The sequence below is a fragment of the Megalops cyprinoides genome, chromosome 18, assembly GCF_013368585.1.
Source record: "Megalops cyprinoides isolate fMegCyp1 chromosome 18, fMegCyp1.pri, whole genome shotgun sequence".
In the NCBI taxonomy this organism is placed as follows: domain Eukaryota; kingdom Metazoa; phylum Chordata; class Actinopteri; order Elopiformes; family Megalopidae; genus Megalops; species Megalops cyprinoides.
The window spans coordinates 20776589-20796892 of record NC_050600.1 but is presented as its reverse complement, the minus strand read 5'-3'; the positions used below and the strand labels follow the sequence as shown (position 1 = coordinate 20796892).

Sequence of the window (20304 nt, the reverse complement as noted above, 5' to 3'; positions counted from 1 at the left end):
CATCAATTTCACAATTTATATTTGTCTAAGAAACAAATTTCAAGCATTTAAGCAAAAGTTTTTAGATCCAAATGTCTTTGAATGCATATTTCCCATCATCTTAATCAGGTGTGTCCAAACTTTTGACTAGTACTGTATTACGTAGCTAGACAGATAGATAATATCGTGGTGGTATAGAACCATTCCTTAACCTGTTGAGAAGTCCCATTTCCCTGGAAAGCCCTGAAATGGCCAAGGATGGAGATGTTGTGGGTATACTCATGGGAGAAGGGCTCATACTTCTCATACTTACAGTGAGTGATTAGCTGTGTAAAGTCCTCTCATGCTGCTTGTGCAGTGACCTGTGATCTAAGCACTAAGCAGCACTTAGCCGGTGTCTTTCTGACCTCTGTATGACCTCAGGGAACAGCCTCTGTATGACCTCAGGACATGGCCTCTCTATGACCGCAGGAGGTGGCTACTGTATTAGCAGGGTCATGGAATGATATCTGTCCATCAGTCTGTAAATTGGGTAGTCTGTTATCTGCCAGTCAGTGCGTCTGTAGGTGTACTTATTCCTCAGCCAGTCTGTAACATCAGTCAATAAGTCTGCAATTGAGTCTTTTACTCTAAAGCTGAAAAGTCAGTTAGTCTCCTGGTCAGTGAGTGCGTGCTTGAGTCTGCATCAGTCAGCGAGACTGAAACTCTATATGCACATCCATCAGGCGGTAGGTCAGTCAGACTGTCAATCACTGAGGGTGTGCAGAAGTGAGCCTTTCAGTCAGGGAGTCTGTCAGTCGACCAGGGTGCGGCGCTGTGGGGCGGAGGTCGGAGGAAGGTAGGGTTTCAGCGCGGTTTTAGAGAGCCGATTTGCATGGAGTGAGGAATTTTTCCTGATGGCAGGGGGCTGTCAAAGGCTGCCATTGTTCCCAGAGCCCCAGCCCTGTGGGTCAGCTACAAATGCCTCCACATCCTCCATCATCTGGGATTTGGAAGAGGGAGGGGGGAGAGAGAGAGAGAGAGAGAGAGAGAGAGGGCTGGACCAGGAACTTCCTCTCAGGGGGGCAGGAAAGGCAGTCTCTGGTCTCAGCTCTTAGAGGGAAGAGCCCCTGCTTTCAGTCTCTGTGAAAGGCAGGGAGAGAGAGAGAGGGAGAGGAGGAGAGAGAGAGAGAGAGAGGGGAGAGTACAAGCAGACAGGGAGAGGGACAGAGAGAGGGAGAGCTGCATGCCAGACACTGCTTCACTGTAGCAACAAGACAGAGGAGGAGAGAGGGAGAAAAGGAGGGAAACTGAGGAAGGAGAGACAGTGAAAGAGGGAAAAACAGGGGCAAGAGGAGAGAGAGAAACAGACAGGGGTGAGAGAGGGAAATTGAGAAGCAGGGAGAGGGAAAGAACGCTAGAGCTGTTGGGAGCGATAGACTTTTATTACGGGGGCTGGATCCGCAGAGTTTTTCCTGCGTGCTGGCATGATCCTGGAATAAAAAACAGCGCCTGTGCTCCGGGGGGGGCGGTCTCTTGGGGAGCTCTGCGGTCAGAGACGACAGCACCAAACCAATACCATGAGCCGCCAACAGGTATCCACCCGCGCTCTGTCCGTCTCCGCTGGACCTCTGTACTGTGTCTGCCTCTAAGGGGACAGCTCTGTCACCAGCACCCCGGCCGACTGGAGGTGACAGGACTTATCCATTAGCAGGGCATCTGACCTCAGGTCACTGCAGCTTACGCTCAGAGCAGCCACTCTCTCCCCTCAACACGGAGCTGAACCCTCATGCCCGGACTCTTTTTTGTGGGTAACGTTTTTTTTTTTTTTTGCGAAAGGTTTTAAAGGACTTGACTGAGAGGTACCTATCCCTATCCCTTTCCCTCTCTTCCCCCCGTCCCCCTGCCCCCCCCTCCCTGGGTGCTGTCTCTCAGGAGGCTGAGGACTCGGAGAGTCCGAAGCGGAGCGTTCGGGATAGCGGCTACGTCGACTGCTGGGACTCGGAGCGCAGCGACTCCCTCTCGCCCCCGCGCCACGGCCGGGACGACTCCTTCGACAGCCTGGACTCGTTCGGCTCCCGCTCGCAGCAGACCCCCTCCCCCGACGTGGTCATCCGCGGCAGCAGCGATGGTGCGTACCCCCCCCCGGGGGGAACAGGGGAGAGCACTCATGTACACATGCACACATATGCACATACATGCACACTTACATGCACACACGTGCACATACATACGGGGCCATACGCACACGTACACACCCATACATGCACATACAGATACAAGCATACAGACGTATGCATACACATGAACACACACACACACACACACACACAGACACACACACACATACATGCATGCACGCGCGCACACACACACATGGTTATGTGAAGTGAGAGCTACTGAAGCCCTTTCTTAAGAAAATAATAATGCAAGATAATCCCCCCACTCCCCACTCCCTGTATACTGCACCAAGACACTGTCTGTCAATGTCTAGCTGCTGACGTCTGCAAGGAGAGTGTGTGTGAGTGCGTACGTGTGTGCATGCTGTGGTCCTTTTCCTTTGCTTTTCTCGCTGTTTATGAGAGGACAGTTGTGATGAGTCATACTTTTATGAAGTCACATTTTTGGGTTGTGTGGTGACAGCCATCAGGGACAGGCACGCATGCTCATAGTTACTGACAGTAAAGAGAAAATCAGCAGTGATTGATGGCCTCTAGTTACAGAAGAGTGTTAGTGTGGTGTCAGAATTTGTTCTTGATGAATTTCAAAGCTCAGTAGAAACGGATGTTTATTCAGCAGAACATGGGTCATTGCTGTCCATCACCCTATATTATATATTGCCTACATTATATGGGTGTGCAGATAGAACTGGAATGCTAAGCTGAGCTTTGAGGAATGTGAGAATCCTCTTGGGGGTTCCTCAGCAGTTAGGGCTGTGCAAGTGGACGGAGTGGCACGCCACAGTGTGCAAGGCAAAGGCCTTTGTGATATCACAAGGTGGAGAGATGGTGTGTGATTACACAAGGTGGCAAGAGTCTATTTGTGATGTCACAATGCAGAGGGAGGTCACTTTGTGGTGTCACAAGGTGAAGAAATGGCTTGTGTGATGTCACAGGGTGAAAATAGGCTTCAGATGTCTGTAGGGTCTGGGTCCTGTCCCCTTCAGGACCCCCGGAGCTACCTTGTTTATGCCTGACAATCAAAGATCGTCATTTCCACACCTGTTAATTTAAAATATTTTTTGTGTTATGTCTATTTAAATTTTCCCTGAAAAAACTGTAATTGTAGGCACATGTCAGTACTGCAGTGGTATCCTCCAAGTTATTAAATATAATAAGAAAATAAGTTTTTGTTGCAACGGGAAATGTGGAGCCAGATATGTGTCCAACAGAAATATTGATCTTATTTTAGAACTCTCACCAGAAATTGTTGCTGTATTGCTGGTCTGCATAATTCAATGGGTACTGAAATATTCTTGGTCCTAAAAAAATGCATGTCATGAGAAATTTCCTTCGTTTCAAATTTAGAACAATAACATGGTCACATAAAATGAAAACAAAGAACATTCCCCGAGCGACCCACAAGAAATATTCAGTGAAATCAATCTCCCCTTTGACAGCACCTTAAGGTCGACATATGTAACGAGTTGACACTGCTCTTTCAAATCATAAAAACTCCCCAGGAACGCCACTCATGAGTCAAGATACAGATGGAATATAAAATTCATACCAGTAACTTGTGAAAAGGAAGGAATGCTCATAGGACATTCTGCATGACTCTCTCCAGAGAACCATTCTTGGATAATGTCCATATGGCGAACAGTGTCTGATTTTCAGGAGCCAAGTTTCAGAGTGAAGTGCTTCAGTTGGGCAGTTACTTTCCTCACACAGGTAATTTTATCTGAATACATCATGGCTTGTAATCTGCAGTTTCGTCTTTCATATCAGATGTCTATGAATTGTACATGAATAATAAGGCATTTTACCAAAATAAACTCACTTTTGTGACACTATTCAGACATTTATGTATAAGAATGGTTCAGTATAAAATAATTCATTGGGGTTGACTCTTGCTGAATTTTTCCTAGTGTGTGCACTTAATCTGAAATTGCCACATAGTCATGTGTTCAAACATTGTATCCCTAAGTGTTAGGGGTATTGGCCAAGTTTACTGTCAGATGTGAGATGATGTGTTTCAGTCAGTGGGTGTGTCTCAGTCAGTTAGCCAGGCATCTGATGTAAGTTAAGAAATGTATCCAGTATAGAATTATTTCATTAGATATGCCAACAGACTTGTAGCTGATTGAGAGCTTTGGATTCAGCAGAAGAGGCCAGTGTGAAGTTACAGTGGTCACCCACCTTTCAGACACTGCTAGTGTTGAGGGCGTTTTCTCATGCCATGCTGCAAAATTCAGTAACCTTCCACAGGGGAATGATTGATCTCCACAGATCCACAACATGCCCTGCTGTCTTTGAAGAATCAGTTATTACACCTGACAGGCAATGTGTTCCTGTTTTTTTTTTTGCTCAGTATATATTTTACTTAGTTTCCCATTTCTGAATCTCTGACATTTGTTTTGTGTGTGTGTGACTGTGTAGTGTTCTGGTTTTAGTCAGTAGGCCCGGTATACCGAAACCTTTTTCAAACGTTTCATGCCCAGCTGGTGCGAGCAGGTCCTGTCTATTGTCAGAAACACAATTAAAGTGGCAGAATTAATCTCTGTAAAGAGTGAGCTGCGGGGTGGAGGGTGGAAGAGCGGTCTGATTAAAATGTTGTTTTCGCTTCACGGAGGCCCATTCCGAGACAGAAGGGAGCAGAGGGCCAAACGAAAAATTACCTTTTAATCCCTGTATTTAAAACCCAGCGATCGTGCTGCAGGGGCCGATTTTTTTTAGTTCTGTTTCCTGAAGATCAGGAGCCAAGCTAGAGCTGCTCCTGCCATGTTTCTCAGCCCCTAAGTGCTCCCGAGTCCTTCCAGCCAGCATATCTGCGGGGCGACGGGCGGCCCGCCGACACCTTGTGCCCTGACCACAGCGGCGTGTCCAGGAACAGTGGAGTCACTGTGCTGGAGGAGGCATTGGGCCTGTGGCATGGGCTGGCTGAGCTCACAGGACTCCCTTAGAATAAGCTGGAGAGGCCAAAAGGGGGAGAAACACGCAAACAAGTGTTCTGATTGGTCACTTTTGTTAAGGTTGAGCAAACCCGCATCAGATCAGATAGGGGCCGGGGGGGCTTGGGAAGGCAGGGATGTCAGCACCTGGATCTGATAAGCGTGATTGCAGAGCCCTGAAGAATGCGCGTGGCACCGGCACACGAGAGCTTTCAGGACAGACCGGGGCCCGTGACGGCTTTGGTGGGCGAAGTAGTCGGGACCGAAATGACCAAGAGCCTTGGTCGGGCTTCCATTCGGCGGGCTTCCATTCGTCCACACCGGCGGGCTTCCATTCGTCCGCAACAGGCAGGCCCAAGCTAAAGCTCCGTGGAGACCTTGTAAAATTGCACGAGGGGCTACTCACGTTTTATATACATTTCCTGTGGAATGAGCCTGAGAAAAGTCCAGACCCCCTGGGAGGAAGGACTGTGGAGTTGCATGCATGCACGTATCCGTGTCTGTGTGTACATGTGCGTGTACATACATGTCGTCTAGACCCTAATTCCACAGCCTCGCGTTGGAAACGGAATGTGCTTTGTTCAGTCCGCGGCAGTGAGCAAAGCGTGCTTGTTATTGTAGCATGTTCCATGCAGTGGCTTCCTCAAGGGGCTTTGCTCAGACAAAACAGGCTTGTAAAGTTCTGTGGAAGATAATTGCGCGCTCCCATGCCAGCAGTAATGGAGAAGAGGTTATGACTTGGCTGGATCGTGGAGTTTTATAATGTCAGATCGGCCATAATTTAACATTGTAAAGAATTGATTGCTACATCAAATGTGACTCCGTAACCTCGTGAAAACGAAAACTTGTTAAGTGCTACGTCGTCAGCAGAAAAGTATACATCTGGGCAGAAGTTTAAAAAACTCAGCTCAGCAGTGCTGGGGAACCAAACGGCCAGCTTGGGCCATGAGTGTTTGCGTCCCGCCGGAAGTGTCGAGGAAGCTGCTAGCTTTCAAGGAAAGAAGCCTTGAGCTTGCGGAATCTCTGTGTTTATTGTTACTTTGTGGAAAAATGACTGTTACAGAAGCTCAAAGCGCTGTCCCTCGCAGGACAGCGAGAGCAAAACGAACGAGCCAGTGTGACACAGACGGAACGGAAAGACCTTTGTAGCTTTGCACAGCGCTCCGGCACGGTGTTTGTGTTTTCCTGAGCATCTTAATATCAGGAAGCACGTGTTTCCCTGTGCTGGTTTGTGTTGGAATTTCCCACAGCAGCAGACAGAACGGAATGTTTCCCTGATGCAATACGCCCAAAAGGCCCGTGGGCAGCTGTTATGGCATAGGGATTAGGGACCTAGACCTGTAACTGCAGAGCTGTGGGTTCAAGTCCTGCTTGGGGCATTGCTGTTGCCCTCTTGAGGAAGATATTTAGTCTGCTTTGCTATAGTGGTGGTTTCGTTTCACATAAACTGTAAGCCATATGAATCACCATAAGGCAAAGCAAATAAGCGCTCTAATGCGCTAAGAACAGCTCCTCTCGGTTGCCATCGTTAGCAAATGTCCAAACGTGCAAAAAGCACAACCAGCTTTGTTTTGATGGCAACTACAGTTGAAAACACAGCGGGAAAACACAGAATAAATAGTCGGTATCCATGGGAACTAATAGTTTGTGTCCATAGATGTGGGCAGGGACAGCCTTGATCCACTTCAATCATTGGTTAACATCGGTGGGCGTGGCTCCAGTCCTCTGGGTGCAATGGTTTTGTCACCTCAGTCAGACAGGGGTATGCTGAGTGTATGTCAGCGGGGTCCAGGGGCCCCAGTAAGTAGGCAAGACCCCCTCCCTTGGATAGCGTGACCGCCACAAAGCTCACAGTTCCCATGCATGCTCACAGTACTTATGACCCCAACAAGAGAGCAAAGGGGGACAAATCCATCTTATTACTGCCAGAATGAAGGCCCACAATTACCCATGTTTACCCCCAAATAAAGCACCCTACAAGGGAAGCTCTGCAAGCAGGCCCCCTTTCTGTTGTCGCCGCTGTCCTCACAATATGAAGTCTAGCTCAGCTAATCATAATCACTGGACAGGGGAAAATTGGACCCATTACATACTGGCAAGAGCTCTCCCTGTGTTATTTGATAGCAGAGTTCGAGGGTAAGCTGAACCAGGGCTCTCCAGATAAATGGATGGTGTTTTAAGTGGCTTGAGAGAAAGAGAGAGAGAGAGCTACCAAGTTTTCCTCTCACTTAGAGACAGACACTTTGAGAGAAATGGTGTGCTCTCATTTACAGTGCTACATCCCATCTGCTGGATGCATCTAGACCAGCAGCTCCCGCTGTGATGGCTTGCCGAGGCACTTCGGCCTGATTGTGGATGTTCCCGGTTTAGTTCTGAAGGGTTAAAGCCAACTGCAAAAAACCCTGAGTCCAAGTGCGCTTTGCAACTAAATAATCCAGACTGGCTCTGGCTGTATATCTTGGAGTCACATAACTGTTGCAGTAGTAGTTTAATAAAACATGTTAAAAACATTTTGCAGGTTTGCAATTCATTTTCCCATCAAGGGGGAATAAAATGATACTTTATGGGCATGTACCTGTGGATATATATATATATATTCTGGAAAGTTGTTTGCGCTTGGAAGGTGTGTTTCTTGGTGCCGGGGAGGCTTCTGAACATGTGGTGAACACCTCTGAGAGGAATTCACGCAGACGGAGTGTGGCCCTTCTGCGCAGCCAGGTGTAATTGATCTCGAGCGGACCGCCTCTGCGTGCCGTAAAAACCGTAGTGAATCGGCGAAAATCGAACCCGTTCACCGCGGCCCCCTGAGGGAGCATTTATTTGTTTAAGTGGGGTAAAATCCAGGCTCTGGCTGGGCGCCCGCGGAGCTGAACAATACCAGAGTTTTCGCCTCTGTGCCAGAGAAGGGCCTTGGCTCCGCGCAGAAGAGAGAAGGGAGTGCCTTTCGAGAGTGGCGGTGTTGCCTCACTTGCTTCCACTGTTAACAAACCATTATTGCTGTTAGTGTTAACTGATGTTTGTGCTTGCCCGTTTTGCCTCTCTTGGCTTAAGAAAAAAGGCATCAAAAGGCAAATGGTGTTTTTCTCTGAAAAATCATCAGCAGGCAACCTTATAATTATCCTTTTCCTTTTCTCATTTTCCTTGTGTATTTCGTTGAAGCTCGTGGGAGGGAAGTGAGTAGGAATTTAAAAACAAACCCCAGGGAAAGTGTGTAGATGGACAGGCCAAGAGCAGACCGAGCTCAATGGCCCTTACACATCGGTAATTTCTTTCTACGTCTGAGGGAACGCTTTCCATGGGTTTCATTTTCTCATCGAAGTTTCTGTTTGGCGTTTTTTGAGCAGTTGCCAGAAAGCACTGATATAGATCTGATATAGGTCATACAGAGGCTTGCCTAACAAAGCAACAGAGGAGAGGAGAACGAGAAGGAGAAGCAGGAAAGCCACTGGAAATTAATGCACAGGGAAGGCAGCATAGACACTGTAGTTCCCTCTCCACCAGGACCCAACCACTGATCTAGTGGATGGAGGAGAGACAGAAAGGGAGAGGGGAGTCTGGTGTGGTACTCACAGGTACTCACCATTTTTGGGTGGTTTAGAAGCATTGCTAACCTCCTTTGGGTGATAACCTACTTCCATAACGTTAGCTAACCATTTCAGGGTTATTTCTACATTGCACGTAATCCTTGGCATACTAAGAGTAGGATTTTTCAAAGCATGGCAAAAAACCTGTGAAATTGCAGATTATGACCAGCTACAAGGTGCATGTACAATGAGCCTCATCGTGACCTCAGCACAGCTAACACAACACCCTTCTATCTAGTTTAGCAATGTAGGTCAGTGGATACAGCTGCAGTCCACAGGCAACATAAACCATGATAAAATACATCCACTCTGGGAGATTTTCTTATTGTAAACCTGCATTTGGGTGGCCTCTGAGGGTCAGTCCAGCACTTTGTGCGGTAATGCTGAATTCCACCAACGGACCCCACTCTCGGTCTCCCCCCTCCAGGCCGCGGCAGCGACTCGGAGTCCGACGCTCCCCACAGGAAGCTGCCGGACGTGCGGAGGGACGACATGCTGGCCCGCCGCACCTCCTGCAGCGAGCCGCGCAGCGTGATGCCCTTCAACCAGTACCTGCCCAATAAGAGCAACCAGAGCGCCTACATCCCCACCCCCCTGCGCAAGAAGAGGGCGGAGCCGGAGGAGTGCCGCAAGAGCTGGAGCACGGCCACCTCCCCCATCGGAGGAGACAGACCCTTCAGGTAACAACAGCACGCGCACACACACAAAGAAAGGGATTTGTCTGTCCCTTAGCAGTCTGGGTATTTATACTTCAGCTCAAAGCCAAGCAATACAGAAATCTGGGAGTTGATTTGCCTCAAGAGATAAGATCTACTGTACACACAAAGACAGCGTAACATGAGAGTGTAACACGGAATAAAAATGTCTTTTTTCATTGTGGTCAAAATGTCATTTTCAGAATGAAGGCAGAATCAAGGCAGCCTTCATATGCAAAGACAGACAGGTTGTGTATGTTATGGAATTATGTGCTAATTACATAGTATTACTGTACTTGAGTTGTAGTGATGTAAGAGGTGTGAGAGTATCTTGTTATAGTCTTATGATATATTTATATGGTTAGTGGCGGTTAGAGTAGATTAGATCACAGAATAATTAAGTGTCTGCTGTTTGGGTCATTTATGTAGACATTTTTTTTATGCCAGCTTTTTTGCATCATCTTCAAAAAATCAGGTGGAGATGATAGCCCTGAAAATGGATGTGTCATCTTACATTAAACTACTGCAACACTGAGGCATGCCAATATTACTACTGGCTATTCCCACAGAACAGACTTCCAAACAATCTCAGGCGCTTTAAAAGCTGTTGATGTAAGTGCACTGGAGAGAGCCATTGTGCATTATACAATGAGCTGCAGGGAGGGTGTTCATCTGGACGAACCAAGAATACATGACTTTCAACGCCCCTTAAAAGGAAGATTTGTTCAGCAAAATACTTTCCCTGGGTTTATTTTTCCCCTAGGCGCCTATTAAATCCACATCAATCCGGGCCCGACCGAGAAAATAAAGTGTAACATATGTTGTATGTTGTATTAGCAATTGCAGACTCTTGTGCCACTAATATGGGCACAAATGGTTCTAGTTTTACTGTCAAGGGAATGAGCTCTGCTGAGAGTTTTTTTCACTTTTACAAGTCATTTTGGATGGCAGTTTTCTGGATGTGCTGTGTAAACACAGCCTGTGATTGCGTCACAGAGATTAGGTTTATTTAGACGACTCGAGGAGGGTTTGGCACTCGTGTTCTCATCCCTCTTAAGCACTTGGTCCTTTTGAAGACTGATGCGTTTCCAGCGTAGGCCTCCATCGTCCGCTGAGAATGCAGCTAAATGAGCTGTCTCTGTGACGCCCGGATGCCCCGTTGCGAGCCGTCATTTGACCGTCCCTTTTCCAGAGCAAGACGCCTGGACAGCAAACCTAATGTGGAAGCTCGTCTTCGAACGGCAGGATCTCAGAGCGGAGTTAAAGGGGAGGACAGGTTCCGACCCGAGCCGGGTTCCAGCCCGTGTGGCCTGGAGTTACGATTGGATCGTGGCAGTTTTTTTTTTTCGCCACGCTCGGCACGGCGCTTCCAAAAACACGGCGGACCGGCCAATTCCCCCCACCCCGTGTTTTCCCTTCCCAGATTGAACTGGAAGCCTGGAAATGTCTTCACGGGCGATTTGTAAAATTAAAAATGAAAAGGGAACCGAGGCATTTTGTGTGTGTTCCCCGCAGCGGCGCGCGGGGGCCGCTGATAGAGAGCAGATGTGTGTTTTAATTGCCCAGGCCCAAGACGCTGCGAGAGGCTCTCATAACGCACAGGGGATCTGAAAGACACAAGGAGGAGGATGGCACAGCGGGGAGAGCGAGAGGCAAAGTCCCCCCAGTTTCATCCTCCGTCACCTTGGGAGGTCACCTTGGCACGCCCTATGGCTCAGCTTAAATGGTCAGACGCAGTTGTCTTCATCTCCTCATCTGAAAGCCAGGGTTTGGAGCTCTTCTCGCCGTATTTAAACTTCATAAGCTCTCGGTATGGAAACATGAACTCATGTCTCAGATTCAGATTTTATTTCTTTTTTCATCCTCACAAGAGGAGATTTGTAGCGCAGCTGGTCAACAATGACCAATACATAGCAACAAGAGGTAATAAACCCACTGCTGCCAGCCTATGGCTCACTCCTCCACCCTCCCGCATTCAATAGAGTCTCACTACATTCATTCACCAAATGCATTTTCTACAAAGTCGACCAGAGATACTGTATCAGCACTAATGAGGTGTCGGTATTTGTTCACTTTGTTGAATGTCTTGCATGTGCATCTTTGAATCTAATGAGGTAAAGGGAAGTGTGGTGCACCTAACTGAGTGAAGCCAGGTGCTAATGAATAATCATGAGCAGTGAGGCCACTGGCGTTTTTATTCTGATTCTAAGTACCATGGATGTGCATAGAATCCTGAAATGGCCCATTATTTGAAGTGAAGCTTCACAGCATTACTGTTAATTAGCAGTATTCACATGGAGCAGTCATCAAGGTTACTCTTTGAGCAGGTGCTGAAACTTAACCACATGCAGAGTACAGCCAGTGAGGTTGCACAAGTATTGAATGTTTAGAACAATGGCAAGGTCCCCCACAAGAGACCCACAGTGTCACAAAGAGGGGTGGGAGGGGAGGGTAGGGAGGGGTCAGACAAGGAGGAGGAGGAGGAGGAGGAGGGAGGAAGCAGGGTCTAGTGAAGGCAGGGATACCTTGCCTCCGTGTGCCAGGGCAGGTCAGCTGACATCCTGCCACTAAACCTGAAGTGATGCAACACTGAGACAGTGTGACACATGTGACACAGTTCCTCTGTAAAATGCTTCTCATGTCAGAGAGCATCCACAATGGTTTTCTCTTGACCTTGTTTCTAAGCCTTGGTGCTGTCGTTGGGTGCTTCAGCTGGTCTCTGGGCATGTATGATCACAGCTGAGAAAGCCAGCTGATGATGTGATTAAGACTATATCAAAGCTGCAAAAACTCATGCTTCCAGAAAGTGACAGTTTTATCATCTCGTAGACAAAAGGAAAAACCCATTGGATGCAGGCATTTAAATTTCCTTTTGCATTCCTTAACACGCCTTAACATTGTAAGGATTAGGTCTGTAGTATTTATACTATTTGTTGCTATTAGTGTGTGGTACTTATTCTGTCCTCATAGTTGTTTCTTGTGCGCCCATTGCGAATAGGTGTGACTGGTATCTCTGATTTTGAACACCTATACGCAAACAAGTATTGCAAAATAATACCTGGCCTCACTTCAAGGGGGTTGGGCCGGAATTCCACAGGATTTTGCGTATGAGGAATCTCATGCTTGGATGGAGAACTCTCACCAAAGGCGTGGAAAAAAGAGAGCACATTCTTTTATCAAGTGTAAATACCTTGTGTTCCACCTTGGCTAAAATACCATTCTTGTGAGATATGAGTGAATTTGTGTTTGTGCCCCGGGGGACGAGTTTTGTGGGAAGAATATGAGTGTATTATTACTGAAATGTAAGTGTCTTTTGAGTGCGATTGTGAATTGACCTGTTTCAGGTGTGTGTTTTTTCAGTTGTGTTAGCATGTGTGCTGAGTGTGTCTGAGTGACAATTTGTGGGAAAGTTTGCTTGGTAAGAGTGTACAGATGTGTGTGGCTATCAGTTTGGCTGTTTGACATGTGTATATATTTTTGGCAGCGTTTATGTGGTTTTTTGTATGCTTGTGTGAGTGCAAATTGTTTCTTTAGTGGTTGTTTGAAGTATGTTTCGCAGTTTTTTTTCTAAAGTGTGTCGTCATAAGTGTAGTCATTTGCAGTATGTTTGTATGAGTGTGGTTATGTTGTTCGTCTTTCTGAAGTGTGTTTGTATGAGTGTAGTCCGGTTGTTTTTTTTCCCCAGTAGTGTGTTCCTGGGAGTGCGGTCGTTTGACGTGCATGTGCATTGCTGCGGGACACGGTGCTGATCAGGGTGCATGGTGCCTGAGAGATAAAAAGCATCCAGGCTTTATAGTATCGCAGACTTTCTTGTCTAGGCAGATCAGAGTCTGGCGTTTGTACCACAGGCCTGTAAATATCAAACATGCCTCCAGTGCCTTCCTTTAACAATGGATTTGTGTCTGAGTTGGAGAGATTACATAATGAACATCTGCACGTTATGGGAACATGGGAACTCATCTGTTTTTGAATGGTCTGATACATATTTTGTCTTTGTTGGTTTTACTGTGTCTCCTAATTATCGTGGATAGTTGGCCATGTACTGATGGCCATTGTAAGAAAGCCTGTCTCGCAGTGCTCTTCCTGTGTGTTGGTACTGCTGGGGCAGTCAGAGCAGCAGGAGGCGCTACGTTTTAGAATGGATGGAGAGACAGAGCTCCTGTGTGTGTGCCTGGTGTGAGTAGGCTGTTCATGTGCAGACCTCCCTCTCCATTGACACTCTTTGACACAGCTTGGATCAGTTACTCAGACTGGCACTGCATCTCATCCCTATGCCTGTCCTATAACATGACAAAACAGAGGGCTGGACAGCTAAACGTGTTCTCATACTTTGTGTGTGTGTGTGTGTGTGTGTTTGTGTGTGTGTGCATGTGCTTATGCATTGTGACATGCATGTTCATGGCTGAGAGATGCAAAAAAATGCATGTTTTACACCAGCATTGTGAGGTAAATATCTACTGGACTACCTGAAAGTAAAAAAAAATATGTCCTGTATTTTAAATGCAGAACATTAAGTTGTGCTTGAGTCTGGATCAGTTTGTAGAAGAGAATGACTGCATGGTCATCATTTGCTGTTTCTCTCCCTTACCCTGCCGTGAAACTCTTCCACCCCTTTTCTCCTTTTAAGCCTGCCTCCTTTTGGTTTGAAGGTCTGCCCCCTTGTAACGTGTCAGTGCTGTTTTTAAAATGCTTTGTATTTTGCTCTTTTTTCCTTTTTCCATTTCCTGCTGTTGTCTCTGTTGATGTGCATGGTTACTGTTTTCGTGGCTCTGGGCTCTGCTCGTCGTGCCTTGTGTTGTCCCGTGTCGTGTCTGCTGCATGTCGTGGCTGTGGCTGTATGTGTCCTGTTGCGTCACACACTGCAGTGCGAATGAGACTCCAATCGGTGAGGCATCCCGTGCTACCACCCAGAAAGAAATCCCCTTTGTCCGGACCTCGGGCCCGGGTGAGGAGGACGAGAAGGAGGCCGAGGAAGGGCAGGGGGCAGGCCCCCCAAGTTTGCCGGATGTCCAGAGGGATGGCCTGGCCCGTAGGAGAGCCCAAAGCGGCCCCCTCCCCCGCAGAGACCCCCGGCAGGCTTTATCCCAGGCCTCCGTCGCCTGTCCCCATTTGGAGAAGAGGCAGTGCCTCAGGATGACCTCTGAACCCAGGTGCTGCCCCGCCCTCACACCGATTTGCTGTCAAATCAAATCTCTGAATGCACATTTCACAAGGTTTCAACAAGGTTTCTGTAATGTGCCAGTAATCTAATGAGATTTGAAGAGATTCTGTGAAGTAAAAAGTAGAAGAATAATTGAATTATTCCGATATGGCATCTCAGCCATTTGATGGGCTTTGCCTGTGCTGTGTCTGCTCACACGACTGGTTACAGCACAGACTGTTGCTCGGGTGGAAGGTTGGCTGATTGCGCAGTTACTGTATGTACTCGGGAGTCGTTTTAGAGAAGTCTGATAAACCGTCCCGACTGTCAGAATCTCTGCAGGCTGTGTTTTTCTTGGACTCGTTGCAGCTTCTCGGTATTCCCAAAAACACAGAGCGCAGACGTTTGGCAATTTGGCTCCTTTGCCGCGAGTCTGCTCAGAAGTCATGATATTTGAAGTGCAGTTTACTTCTGGGAAACACCGCTCTGAATTCAAATGGAAGTTCCAGCATGTTGAACTCCCCGGGTTCCCGTGGTGTTATGTTGCAGCGCAGAAGCTAAAGCCAGTGAATTGTGCAGAGACTTGGTGTTCATTACTGTTATGTAGGAAATGTTTACTAATAGGGATGAGGCCTGCATGTAATGTACATTTTTACTTCATGTGGTAGTTGCTTGGATGTATTTCTCCATGCTTGTGGTCATCTCCTCACCCTGTAAGCTCTACTGCGGTATCCCATAACATCACCTAAACACTCAGCAAAAGACCTAGGAGCCTCCTCAATGAAGATGAGAAAGAGCCAGAAGGATGTCCTGCCCCCCCCCCCCCATTTCCACCCCCATCCCCCACTACCAAGACCTTCTTTAGCCCCCCCCCACCAGTACCACCTGAAGAAGCGTAGTTCTCAGTCGTCCTCCTCCCTCCTGCATTTTGCTGTGTCAGTGGATTAATCCTGACGTTGCCTGTATCCCCCGTTTTCCATGTTTAGCTGAGAGACGGGACCGATTACTCCTCCCAGGAGAGTCCTCACAGAGCAATTTCTAGGGCTTGGCAGGAATCATGGATAATGAGGAATAAAGTGGCTCATCTTCTACAGTTACAGCAAATATGAGCACAAAGTTAAACTGTATGTTTTAGTTTTGCTGGCTGTCCGTTTTGTTCATGGCGCCGCAGCACAGAATTAGCCAGTGTGTGTAAGAAGGACGGGATCGCTCCTAAAGGCACCGTTTATGGGCTGTCTACTTTGGCATCCTTACAACCGGAATTAGGCCTATAGGCTCAAAAAAACAATGATCCACAGAAAATTCATGTGAAATATTTCCAAATGTTCATGAGGGAGGAGTCACAAGGAAGCATTTGCAGTGGTATGTTCTGGTGCTGCTGACATGCTCCTGTCAATGTGCCTTAGCTCACGGGTGGGACACAGTGACACGCTCACCTCAGTCATTGTCCCAGAACAGTCTGGGAACAGAGTGTGCAGGTGTAAAATCTCAAACTGAAACCCCACAAGTGGATGATGAGCTAGTGGAGCCCCTTTCTGTAGAGTGAACAGTAGTATTTAGACCGGTGAAGCGACTTCTTTGAGGTGTCAGAAATTATTGCAGCACATGTAGTTTCTTTTAGTATTTGTCATTTTGTACATTTTGCTGATTATTTGTATTTTCTGTTATATGTAGATGTAACAAAAGTTGAACTTATTTATCCATGCACATGGTGTACATCCTGTGATTTTAGGGGGACAGTTTATGTAATCTGCTTTTAATTTTGTTTTATCTGCAATGTTGCACCAGAACGCATGCAGTCAAAAACATGAATAACTGAAATACATCAAAGTAAACGGAAATGGAAGTGGCTAACCCAGATCACTCTGCCCCAGATCCGCTTCCCTGACTGGAGATCAGCGGGGATTAAAGTACAGGTGGGACGGGCAGAAATGTGGGATTTGAGGTTGCGAGCTTTTCTGCGGAGCATATTTTAAGGCCATTGAGTCGCTGTAAAAGGTCCCATTCGAAGTGACCGGAGAGTGGAACTCTGGGCCGGCTCCAGGCTGCGTGTGCCTTTTGACGGCAGTTATGTTGGTGTCGCCTAGCAGCGAGACATCTGGCTCGGGAGGACGGGGGGGGGGGATGAGGGGACAGTTCTGTGCCTTGCGCGGCCGTGGTGCCCGCCGATGGGATTAAGGGAGCATTACCCCATCGTCCAGCTGCCAGGAAAAGCGCCGTTTCCGCCGCGGGAGCATAATGGGGCCTCTCAGCCGCTGGCCTCTCCCCGCCGGATGCCTCCCCTGATTTGTGTCACACGTACAGTAATGTCGGGAGCCAAGGACTCGCTGTCCGCCGCCCTGCGGGGAGCCGGCAGCAGAGCGAGAGGATGCTTCTATGGTAAGGAGGGCTACGGCATATCTGCTTTTACAGAAAAGAAAGCCTTGGTCTGTTGCTGCTGAGGCCTGACACTGGCATTGCACTCGGATACAGTATGGATTCAGAGAATCCAGCAGATTTTTTCTTGAAAGGCTGTGTTTGCTCTCTGCGTTCCAGAATGTTCTACACTGTGATATAAGGTGTTGTACCTTGTGACTGCTGCCCTGACTGGTCCTGACAAGTGGTTCATATTTTGGGTGGACTGCACACCCAGCTGTGCTTCTAGAATGAACTGTGTTGATGAACAGTGCTCTGCTGCACTTGACTACAGTGTAGGTGGATTCATCTAATTTTGAGAGTCTTTTGCGTACAGCATTTGCTGTGTCTTTTTGAAATATTGACAGAGCTCAGGAGGATAATGTGAATGTTGCTTTTTCCTGAATAAGCTTCTCCAAAGTACTGCACGTATGTTTTAGCTGAGATAAACAGGTCCTCAGAGAGGCAAACCTAGTGACACTGAGGCAAATTATCAGTGAATTGCCTCTGTTATGAATGGTGCTGAGGATACAGTAGGTAAATTTCATCGCAGGCACTAGTGAAGCACATCGTTGCATGTTAGCGTGCTCACTTTCTCAGATGGGCTGTCATCAACCTTGGATTCCAGGCCTGACCTGGACCCCACCGCGGAAGGGGCGCGTGAGAGACTGACCCAGCATGCGGGACGGGAGGAAAGGGAGGGGGAGAGGAGGCACCCCGACCCGGAGAGAGACGACATGCTAGCGCGCAGGACTGGGGCCTTCCAGAAGCACAGCTGCAGAGGCAGCAGGCCTTCCTTCAACAGGTTCCTCCCCCTGCCGTGGTCTCAGCTACAGGCTCAGAGGCAGGGGCTTCCCAGCGCCCCCGGGGTCAGAAGGGAGTCCCTCTCGGATAGCCGGAAATCTGAAGGGAGGGAGATCAGCGACCGCCCCACAGCGGAAAGAGAGCCGAGATGGGTTGAGCCCCTCGCGCTGCAGTGAGCCGAAACCTGACGTGTGTTTGCATGCTCCATCCTAACGCGTGCTGTGGATTGACGTGATTAACACAAGCTCCCGCTTGATGATGGCTTTGTTGAGCAGGCTTTGTGAAGCCAAGAGGATGCTGTGGAGATTTAACGTGGTTTTTTGATGGTGCTTGCATTTGTCAGGGGCGCTGCTCAAAAAGTTATCCTTCTTAAGTTGAACATAGACATCATATACATTTGGCAATCCATCAAGTTAGTGATGTCATTATCCAAAGTAGCTAAGTACACAAATTGACTGATTGATTGTCTAGTACTCACTCGTCAGTTCAGATTGCATAAGCGTAATGCAATCTTCATTAAACGAATGTCTTCATTTTTTTTTGTTTCAGAAGAGAGTTGTCTCTATATAGGGAGGGGTTTTTTTGCATTGTGGTCCTGCTTTGGGCTATAGGTTACAGCAGTAATGGTGTGCCTCAGGGTTCAGTCCTTAGGCCACTCCATTTCATACAGCATCACTAATAGGGCAGGGCCCGAGCAGCACAAACCTCACAGACCCCGCCCCCTGCTTCTCTCACTTGGACATAGTTGGCCGGGTAATTTCCTGTAAAAGGCTACAATGATGATGAAGAGGACCGTTTTCATGGAGAAATGCGATATGCGCATTCACAAAACTTGAGGCTTTAATAAGTCTTCTGATTGTTTGGCCCACATTTTCCTGCCCATGCCCAGATCTCACAGGATCAAAGCCGCACCTACCACCAGCCCTCACTTCCATCTCACCTGGACAGCTTATAAGGAGAAAGCGTCAGCAAGGGAATGATTGTTTGAGGCCTTTAAACATGATTTGTGAAGGATGTTTACTCATGATCTGCACTTTTGCTGTCAAAGGGGGGCAATCTGTTCATTTTGTGAGTGTGTGTGTGTGTGTGTGTGTGTGTGTGTGCCTGCGTGCATGTATGTGTGTATGTTTAAGTGTGTGTTCGTGTATGTATGTATATGTGTGTGTGTGCATTAGTGTGCCTGTATGCCTGCGCGTGTGTGTGTGTGTGCATATACATGTGATTGTGAACATAGGTATGTGTGTCAAATAAAGAAAACTGACTTTAGTCATGTAAGTCTCCAGCAAATGGTATTTGTTTTTCAAACAATAATATATACAATAATGTTGGTCTAAAGAATATACAGATAAAAAAACTGCTAAAGAAGAACACTTCCATGTTTGCTTTAGCTCAGTGCCAGTAAGTTGTGATGTTATGATTTTCCATCTGCCTACAAAATTGCGTTGCGGTGTGCGGCACCATCTGTGAACTCTGCTTTTTTCAAAAAAGTAAATATTCCGTTTTTTCACATCAGCCAAAATGGGTTGTATGCCAAAGGGTTTCATTGCAAAAATGTGATATTTGCTTCCCATACATATTCGTACAAGCATCTCTCAAGTCCCTTTTGAAGTGTAAATTTGATTTGTTTCTAGCGTTCCTGGCATGTTGTAACCCCCCTTCAGACCTTATCTGCCGATTACCTACCTCCCCAGTCCCTTGTAATTGGGTAATTCTCTCAGCAGTAGCTTGGGCTTCTCAAGTTCAATGGATCTATACCGAGGGCCCATGACATCCGGCGTCGTGACAACCTCCATCGTCGTGACGAGCCCCGTCGCCACGACCCCCGGGGACGGGCCAGATGCACCCAGGAAATCCCCTCTGATGATGGAGGCGGGCCCGGGCAGGGATCTGCCTTCCCCTCTGGTGGAATCAGGGAGGGATGACATGTGGGCCCGCCGCACCCTGGCCTCACCCACGCGTGCCGCCTCCAGCCCTACCCACTTCCTGCCTGTGCCCGCCGTCCACCACGGCCGTCCCAGGAAGGCCCAGAGCGAGGGGGACAGGCCACGCCCACGCAGACCCTCCTGGTTAGATGACGATCTGTCCCCAACGTGAGAGCCCCCTTCACCCGTGGTTATTTTTTTAAAGCTGACACATTCAGATTAGCTCCCGCTTCCGAGGGTCCGAGTGCTGGGTAGTTGAGCCATTGCGTAGCTCTTTTCTGGGTCACACAGAGTGTGTCAGGTCCCTCACCGGCCTATCTAAAAAACCAATATCAGGCTACCGTGTGCTTTACAGACCCATCAAAGGCAACAGAATGACAGTGAGCAGCATTTAGAACAAATATAAATTGCAAAAAATACTTACTACCCAAAATGGAAAATATATATACATAAATGGGGCTCGTGTCTAGTGTTTTGACAGTGACGTAGAGCAGAGATGCTTCATTAAAAATTTCTTAGATGGCTCCTCCAGGCGTATATGTCCGTGTGGCCGACGTAATGACCACTGCGTGTCCCTGGTCACCCGCTCCTGGAAAGCATGGACTGGTTTTTATTTTTTTCAGTTTGCCCCGTTGTGTTTGTGCTTGTGGTTGTCATCGCTGATTTTAATTTCTTCGATATGACGAACGTGCATGGA

The 20304-nt window shown here is 47.8% G+C and overlaps 1 protein-coding gene across 8 annotated transcripts in view; it reads left to right on the top strand.

The window, feature by feature from the left end:
• Positions 1 to 20304, top strand: part of LOC118793000 (LIM and calponin homology domains-containing protein 1-like) — a 117979-nt gene that overhangs the window by 80177 nt on the left and 17498 nt on the right. For 4 of the 8 annotated variants that reach the window (XM_036550915.1, XM_036550917.1, XM_036550916.1 and 1 more), the window contains exons 7-8: positions 1894 to 2089; positions 9080 to 9332. In XM_036550915.1, coding sequence (XP_036406808.1) covers positions 1894 to 2089; positions 9080 to 9332 — 449 coding nt within the window. Of the gene's footprint in view, positions 1 to 1324; positions 1766 to 1893; positions 2090 to 9079; positions 9333 to 12587; positions 12650 to 19403; positions 19776 to 20304 lie in introns of those variants that run through there. The other 4 variants (XM_036550919.1, XM_036550918.1, XM_036550920.1 and 1 more) reach the window with 4 other exon arrangements.